The sequence below is a fragment of the Budorcas taxicolor genome, chromosome 16 (assembly GCF_023091745.1).
Source record: "Budorcas taxicolor isolate Tak-1 chromosome 16, Takin1.1, whole genome shotgun sequence".
In the NCBI taxonomy this organism is placed as follows: Eukaryota; Metazoa; Chordata; class Mammalia; order Artiodactyla; family Bovidae; genus Budorcas; species Budorcas taxicolor.
In genome coordinates this window covers 74,647,250-74,655,982 of record NC_068925.1, presented here as the reverse complement: position 1 = coordinate 74,655,982, position 8,733 = coordinate 74,647,250, and the positions used below count along the sequence as shown (strand labels likewise).

Sequence of the window (8,733 nt, the reverse complement as noted above, 5' to 3'; positions counted from 1 at the left end):
GCTTCTCCTCCCATTCAGTGAGACCCGGGGGGGCTCTACCTGCAACTAGTATCCATGTCTTACTGCTCAGGAAGGTATCTGGAACAACATATACCAGCTACGGAGTGGTTAAGAGGGAGACTGAGGCAGGCAGTCTCTGATTTTCTGTTACCGCCGCGTTCAGGCTGATGGAAATCTTTGTCATTTTGTTTTTGCCTTTGATTCCTCCCCTCTCTGCAGCACACATGTCAACGCAAACACAATCACACACACACCATAAAAGGGGCCCTGGGCAAAAGGATTTTTTCTGGATCTGCTCAGAGGGAAGGAAAGGCAGAGGAAACGAAGGAGCAAGCCGCCCTAGCTCCTTTTCCTCCCCTTTAAGGCTGCTTGGTTACGGTCCTGGGAAAGAAAACCTCTGCATTCCTCCCCTTTAATTCAGTGTATTGTGGAAGCGCTGGAGCCCGCTAAGCCTCCCAGACCTGTAGGAGCTGGAGTGGGAGGACCACGAGGACCATTCTCTCGGAATCCCTGGGTAAGATGAACCTGCTTCTTTATTTGGTCCGGGGAGCCTTCTTCGCTTAGCCGGAGGCTGCTGGCACCAAGAGAGTGGGTTTGAACAGCCACTCTTGCAAGCAACTTGGGTGTTTATTTCAGCCCCAGGTCCTGTCTTGCCTGACTCTGGAGGTGTCAGAGAGAAGTTGTAGCTGCCTGGGAAGATAAGTCTGAATGGAAGTCTGGGAGGGAATCTCTGGTGGGGGGGCAGTCATCTGGCCATAACTTCAGGGCTGGTTTGAGTGGGAACCTTCTGCCCTTCTGGGCAGAGAAAGGGGAGCAAAACATTCCTATGTGCCTGGCCTGCCATGCCTGCGTGCATTCCAGGGGCAGCCCTGTCAGCTCTGTGCCTGGAGGAGCCGTCCATGTGCAGGGTGTCAGGACCGCCAGCATCCTCACCGCCCTCCCTCCTGCTCTGCCTGCATCTCTTAACCTCTGACCCATCTGTCAAATGCCCTGTTCTGGTCCTCCCTTCCTGTTCAGTTGTGAGGATTAAGAGAGCCAGTGCGGGGGGGGGAGGGGTGGGGAGGAGGTTAGTAAACAGCCTGTGGCTCCACAGACCCAAGGAAGGCAGACCACCCTCAGTCCCTCCTGGCCGGTGCCGGGCTGCGTTAGGATGCAGAACCCAGCGGAGGCACCGCTGTCAGTCACGCGGCTCCTCCCTCACCTTCCCCGGGGGCGCCTCTGTCTCCCCTTCCGTCTTTCAACTTCCCTAGTTCAGTTCTCAAGTCAGGATGGTCACAGGACATCTGGACTCACCACCACCACCCCCACCCACTCTGGGGCCCTTCTCTCCACGTAACTTTGACGCACGATCATTAACCCTGAAGCTCCCAGAGGCAGTTGTCGGGGCTCTCTCGCCGCTGCCCTGGCGGCACTTCATGGCTGGCCAGCTGCTTGTTCTGGAATCAGATCAACCGATGAAGAGGAAAATCTCTGAGAAGGGTCACGGGAGTCAAGAGGGTTCCCTCTTGGGTAAGGAGACCATCTTTCTTATATCAGAGGCTGGAGACAGTCCGACCCCCGGCAGTCCTACTTGACTGAAGCTTTATCTAGGACCAAAGACAAGACCCCACAGGCCATAGCACAAAGTGCTTAGTAATACCTGATATGGGGACCACACTTGACAGTGAGTAATGTGCTTTTAATTAATCATCTTTAAGACAAGCCCATAGGGTTGGTGGGGCGAATCGCATTTCTTCTGAGGCTTCATCAGGCAAAGCTGGATACGGTTGTATCCATTTGATGACAGCGGCATTTGCACCCAGATCTTCTGATATAATCAGAGACCTTTCCATGATACTACACTGCAGATAGCTGTGGTGTGGGTGTGAGTGTTTGTATGTGTATTAAGAGCACTCTTTAGAAAGGTGGGGCAAAACTTTGGGAAAGAAGCTCAAGGTTAGAGTGAGAAAAGGTTTGAGCTGGAGCCAGGAATCACTTAGGCATTAGACAGACGTCCAGCGTCGGTGTAAATCTGAGAAAGCTGAGAGATCCAGGCTTCCCGGATCATGGGAGCCAGCCACTTGTTCCAGGGGCAGTCTGGTGGTGGGATTACAGGAGAGCACCCTGCGGATGAGGTCGGAGGTAAGTGGAATTCCGACAACCAGCTCCAGGAAAGAGGCAACAGGTTCCATGTGGGGAGGGGTGGGGGTTGGACAGGGAGACTGCTGTGGGGGGATCTGAAGGGCTGGGGCTTGTGCCCCACTTTGTCCCTTCCTGTGTTAGATTTAGTTCATTTTTCCTAATATCTCCACCTGTCAGTACCTCCACTACAAAATAGGGTTAACAATCCCCACCTTGAGAGATTAAACAAGATAATGCTGGTAAAGTGCCCAGCACAGGCATCACCCACCCAGGGTGATGTCTGCAGCAGTGAACACCTGAGGGTCTGGGTGCAATTCCCGGCGGTGGCAAGCGAGATGAATCCCCCTCTAGGAGGACAGCGCCTCCCTGGCTCCCTGTCCCCCATTCACACACAGACACGCGGCCAGAAATAAATAAGCCTTGGGGCCCAGCCGCAGCCTGCCAGAGGCAGCGGAGTGAATGAGCTGCAGCGTGAATGAGGGAGGGCGGCTGTCTGCAAACAGGCTGCGAGCCGGCGCTACAACCACACGGTCAAGGGCGAGGGGCTGGGGCCGTGCAGCCTCCTGAGTGAAAGCAAGCTAGCGATGGGGTTGGGGGGTGGGTGGGGGCTGTGGAGGTGGGGAAGGGGAAGCGTGGTATAACTCAGAGCTTCTCGAGTGGTGTAACCCACGCCATCGTGAGCTCAAGATGGTCCTTCCTCCTGCTCCCACTCCCAGCGACCCCTCCTCTCACCCTCCCAGGGGTGCAGTAGAGTGAGCCCCACTTGGGTACCAATGACGCCCCCATCCCCCGCCCCGCTCCCCTCACCTCCCCTGTGGAAATGGGTCTTAAAGGCAAAGTGTGGCAGGCACACAGTTAAGCCTAGGTGGGAGGATGTGAGAGAATAGCATTGAAACTTGTATATTACCGTATGCAAAATAGATGACCAGTGCAAGTTCAGTGCCTGAACCTGGGCACCCAAAGCCAGTGCTCTGGGACAATGCAGAGGGACGGGGTAGGGAGGGAGGTGGGACGGGGGCTCCAGGATGGGGGGGACACGTGTATACCTGTTGCTGATTCATGTTGGTTATGTATGGCAAAAACCATCACAATATTGTAAAGTAATTATCCGCCAACCAAAATTAATTAATTAATTAAAATATAATGAGACCCTTGAGCGCTGCTTAGAACTAGAAGCCCCGATGGAGATCAGCCCACAGAGAAACCCAGCTCGGGCACGGTCCCCTCTGTGCTCCAGTAGATCCCTTTTTGGGAGAGCAGCAGATAAAATCATTGGTCTGCATTTCAGGACCATGATGTATGAAGCGTCATGTGTCCTCAAGCACTTTAGAATCACAGTGAGAAGGGGTCACAGTTGAGAGGCACGTGGGAGCCGAGACCCGCTGGGCAAACAGCAGACTCACGTCTCCTGCTGTGCGCTCACCCCTATTTCAATTGTTTCCCCTCTCCCCCTACCCCCAGCGATTCATGCCTGTGCCTGTAAAGTGGGCTCATGGCTTGAGAGGCTGCAGCATGCTTTTGTGCCCGCTGATGTATTGGACACCCACAGGAATTCTGGGAAATGGAGACAGCAGGGATTGTTAGCCCCATTCAGCAGAGGAGACCGAACGCGTGAAGAGTCGGGAACATGCCCAGCTCTCTCCAGTGACTCACGTGTGGACCCCTCAGCCACCAACTCAAGCCCCTACTTCCTCTTTATTTCCTCTGCAAGAGGCACACAAGAAACCTCAAGCAGCTTGTGAATTCTGGCTTGTCAGTGCAGCAGGGTTTGATTGAACTTAAATGTGGGTTTGAGAGTGAAGTAAACTGCAGGAGACAATTGAAAAACAACCTTCGTCAGTGATTTGGGGGGGTGGACAGAAGTTGGTGTGCAGAGTTGGCTTTGGAGGCACCAGATTAGGGGAAGGGCTGGGGAGGCAGCCGGTGTTCCTGGGAGGGTCTGTCCGTCAAGAAGTGTCCAGGGGCCTTTCGGGTCCAGGGCCCAGGCCCAGGCAAGCAAACCAGCCACTTGAGCTGCAGCCCATGGTTGGAGATAGGTTCTGACAGCACACACAAGGCCTGGCCACATGCCCGCGCACCAACAGGAGAGCAGGGCTGTGAGCCATGACAGCAGCTGCTGGAAATGTCACGTATTGCTCAAGTATGCAATCGCAGAGCACCAGAGCTGGCCCAGTCCCCACTTTCCCCAGCAGGCTCTGAGCAAGCCTAGATCTTCTGGATGCTTGTAGGAGTTGCATAAGGAAAGAATTTACAATTACAGTCTAGTAAAGTTGGGAGACACCAGCTTACAGAACATGAAGCAGGTGTCTTTAAAACTCTCAGAGCCTTTAATAAGCTAACATGGATCTTGACTCTCCAAGAAGGGGCAGATAGCAAATCCACTTTGGTTGCAGAGTCTTCTGGGATGAATATTCTTAAAAAAAAAAATTGTCAAGGAACCCCAATCTAGTTCATCTTCCTGTTTCTACTAAGGAAAAGGTGAAAGCCCAAAGATGTACAGAACTCTGCCTAGGGCTGCACAGCTCATTGGTGCCAAACCAAGACTGGAGCCAGAACCTGACCTCTTTCCATTGCACTTCTCAGTCCAGGGGATGATGAGAAGTGCAGTTTAGTCCAGGAAACTGTGGGGCCTGGGCCAGAAACTGTCCCAGCTTTGGTCTTTTAGCCCCTTTATGGCCAAAGTGAAGTGAAATCGCTCAGTCGTGTCCGACTCTTTGCGACCCCACGGACCGTAGCCTACCAGGCTCCTCTGTCCATGGGATTTTCCAGGCAAGAATACTGGAGTGGGTTGCCATTTCCTCCTCCAGGGGATCTTCCCAACCCAGGGACTGAACCCGGGTCTCCCGCACTGCAGACAGATGCTTTACCATCTGAGCCACCAGGGAAGCTCAAACAATGTATATATTCCTCTGGTTCTGTATGCCCCAGCCTGGAGACCGAGAGTACATTCTCATGAAAGATGAGCCAACTGATAACCTCCCTCCTAAGACCCACAGCCCTTTCTGAGTCATGCTTTCAAGGAGTGGAAAACCCCAGAAACTGTCTTAGGGTGGGCTGATCCCTCTGGGGTCTGTGAAAGAGCCACACCTGGCCCCACAGGAAGGCTCTGAGGCCTGCCCAGCATGCCCCCAAGGCATCCACACGTCCTTGCTCAGAGGCCTCAGGTGAGACCCTGGGGAAGAAGGCACTTCGCAAAAACAGAGTTGAGAGCCGTTATCTGTGGGTTTAGGCGGCAGACCTGCTGCTCCAAGATTCTCCCCTTCCAGGTGTCCATCTCCCCCAGTTTACTCACGTCTGGCTTAGACACCTACTGTTGGTTTGGGAGATATACATTTGGATTGCGTTGAATGCCTCTGGATTCAACTGTGGTGCCCCTGAGATCTGGGGACATCCGATCAGGTGGGGTGACACTCTGAAGCAGTTAGCCCTTCTGATTCTTTTTTTTTTTTTTTTAAGGCACCTTGGAGCAGAGTCTTAAGTGGCTATGACTCAAAGTAGAAAACTTCGGCTAAGGAAGCCATGCAGACCAGCGCAGACAAGAATGAGGGTCCAGGGATAGAGGGCCCAGGGCAGGATGGGGTCATGAGGTGACTGGATCCCTTTGGGATATGGTGACGACAATGGTGAGGATAAGCTTCCTCCGCCTTCGAGTTCTGTCTGGGGCTAGTACTGCCTCTCCCCACCCCCGCCCCCCCCCCCCCCCCCCCCGCCGTGACCAGATGGAGCCTGGGAAGGAGAGAAGGACAGCAGTGTTCCATGGAAGAAGTATGTGAAGCATGCCTGCCTTCCAGGCTCACAGCCTGAGCATCTCTCACCAGAATCTCATAAATAGCCATGCTGGATGCCACCAGCCCAGAAGCTCAGAAAGGGTCACGATCCGGGGCAGTGCCCACCCAAAGGCTGTGCAGCCTTTAGGAAGAACTTTTCCATCTGTGGTCTTCCTGCCCTGCTCCCTCCCTTCCCCCAGCTATGAAATTTTCTCCCATCAGGCAGGCCACTGGTCTTGCGGAAGACCACTCCACAGAGCAGGAACTAAAAGCCAGGCATTGTCCTGCGGGGATCACTGTAGAACCAAGTGAAAACAATATTGAAGTTTCAACCTCCTTAGAATTTGTTTTCCTTTTTTTTCCCCACTGAAAGGGCCTCAATTACAGGAGTCTAGAGAGGAGGGGGAGGATTTTCAGGCAAAGAAGCAAGAAGCAGCAATAGCAGGCCGCCGCCGCCCCCGCCCCGCCCCAGCTCAGAGTCCACAGTGAGGCCCCCAGAGCACAGGGGCAGCGAGGTCCTGAGGTTTCTACACAGTCAAGGAGGGGATGAAGTGGGACTTCAGTGGGGTTTCAGATGGGGGCCCTGAGCTTTCCATGTGGCTTGGAAGATGGAACTGAATTGTTAGGATGGAGTGTATGGGAGGAGGGGTGGGCGGGAAAGATGTTTTCTTATAGCTGAGCTTAGGCTAAGAATACTGTGTTTTTAAGCTATTTAAGAGCAATGGGAAAGAAGGAACAGTGAGTACAGAGCTGCTAATGAGGCGGTGATGCCTCCTGGAGAGTGAGACCGTCAATCCAACGGGGGCTCCAGAAAGGGGAGTGATGCACGCCCCCATGGTGGACGTGCACACTGGAAAGAAGGCTCTCGGTTGGCTCCTTGCTTGGAAAAGGGGCGTCTGAAGGCCTGTTGTTCTGTGGAGGGGGAGACACAGAGGGAGTCACGCAAACTAATGCTGTTAATTGGCTCCTTGTAAGATCCAAGCCTTGACCCTCATCCCCTACAGCCTTCAGAACTTCTCAGCTGTTGTGTGTCTAGACAGTAAGATGCATTTGGTCCAAGTCCAGCTGCCAATAACTATGATAAGTGGAAGCTGCTAGATTTGGGGCTAAGAATCTGCAGAATAGTACCTGGCTAAAGATAGCCCTTGAACTGTGGTGTTGGAGAAGACTTGAGAGTCCCTTGGACTGCAAGGAGATCCAACCAGTGCATTCTGAAGGAGATCAGTCCTGGGTATTCTTTGGAAGGAATGATGCTAAAGCTGAAACTCCAGTACTTTGGCCATCTCATGCAAAGAGTTGACTCACTGGAAAAGACTCTGATGCTGGGAGGGATTGAGGGCAGGAGGAGAAGGGGACGACAGAGGATGAGATAGCTGGATGGCATTACCGACTCGATGAACATGGGTTTGAGTGAACTCCAGGAGTTGGTGATGGACAGGGAGGCCTGGCGTGCTGCAATTCATGGGATTGCAAAGAGTCGGACACAACTGAGCGACTGAACTGAAAGATAGCCCTCTATTCTAATATCTCATCTTCCCCAAAGCAGTCTCTGCCAGTCAGTGTTCATTTGTCTCCACCTTGGAGGCTGTGCTCTCAAAGTTCAAGATCAGCCCATCACATTGCTGGTGGGTCCTCCGCTGGCCAGTGCCTGGACCCTCAGCTGCTGTCGTCCCTCTTGGCTGCCATCCTGCCAAAATGAACAAATCAACCAATGGGCCTAGGGATATGAAGGAAGAGTACACCGGGCCTACATTTGGCTGGACCCAGTGCTAAAGAATGCTTATCATTGCCCACATGTGTCTTTCATAATAAGAGCCTCTATGGGGCTTCCCAGGTGGCGCTAGTGGTAAAGAACCTACCTGCCAAGGTAGGCATAGGCAACATAAGAGACGTGGGTTCAATACCTGGGTGGAGAAGGCCATGGCAACCCACTCCAGCATTCTTGCCTGGAGAATCCCACAGACAGAGGAGCCAGGTGGGCTACAGTCCATAGGGTTGCACACAGTTGGACATGACTAAAGTGACTTGGCATGCATTATATAGCCAGGTTGCACATTTACACACTAGACTGAAATGTACAAAGGAAATGTAGCTTCTTTATTTCCTATAAAAGCTTCCCCATAATCTCCAGCCTTACCAGACAGCAAAAAGGGAAACTTTACATTTGACCTTGTCCATTATAACCTTGTCCATAAACATATGACCTCATGTTTAATAGAGTCTCATTTAGCCGATCCAGTGTCTTTGAAGAAAACATACAGCCTTGCGATGACTTTTCTTCCCCCTGTTCTATTTCAAGGTGGCCTTCTGTGTTTGAGGTACTTACTGAGGTACTTACTTAGCCTGCTAGTGGCAGGGAGAAGGGGGCCCCAGACTTATCAGGGGCCTCGGATCCCGGCTCTCGGGGATCTCGCCAGAGGCTGCCCAGTGACCTCTGCAGTGCACCTGGCTCCATCTGGCCCCTAGGACACCTTCCACTAAAGCCCTGACCCCAGACATTTGCTTCCATCCTAGAAGCCCTGATTGTAGCTGTCTGTTCTTCTGGACTCTGGCTGACAGGTGCTCTGGTAGTTAAGTATCCCCTCTCCAGGGCCGTGGGCAGAGGTGAGCTGGTAGATGTTTACCGTCTGGTTCTTGGGGGCTGAGGGAAGGAGTGGAAGAGAGGCCCCGATGGTAGCATTTGCCTGTTTCCATGGTGTAAATATTCCCATGGTGGCTGATTCCATGCTAACATGAGGCCACCGAGCGTGGAGCATGGTTAGGCATCATGAGCTTGTCCAAGCCAGCTGCAGCCCCTCAGGCCCTGGGGAACTTCTGGAGTCGCTGCAGGCCACGTGACGCTGTT

The 8,733-nt window shown here is 53.0% G+C and overlaps 1 protein-coding gene across 1 annotated transcript in view; it reads left to right on the top strand.

Annotated features, from left to right (window-relative positions):
• Positions 1-1,268: 1,268 nt before the first annotated feature.
• The window catches only part of CAMK1G (calcium/calmodulin dependent protein kinase IG), a 30,815-nt gene continuing 23,350 nt past the window's right edge, over positions 1,269-8,733 (top strand). The window contains exon 1 of the mRNA XM_052653967.1: positions 1,269-1,509. Within this exon, the coding sequence (XP_052509927.1) occupies positions 1,269-1,509 (241 nt within the window). The remainder of the gene's footprint in view (positions 1,510-8,733) is intronic.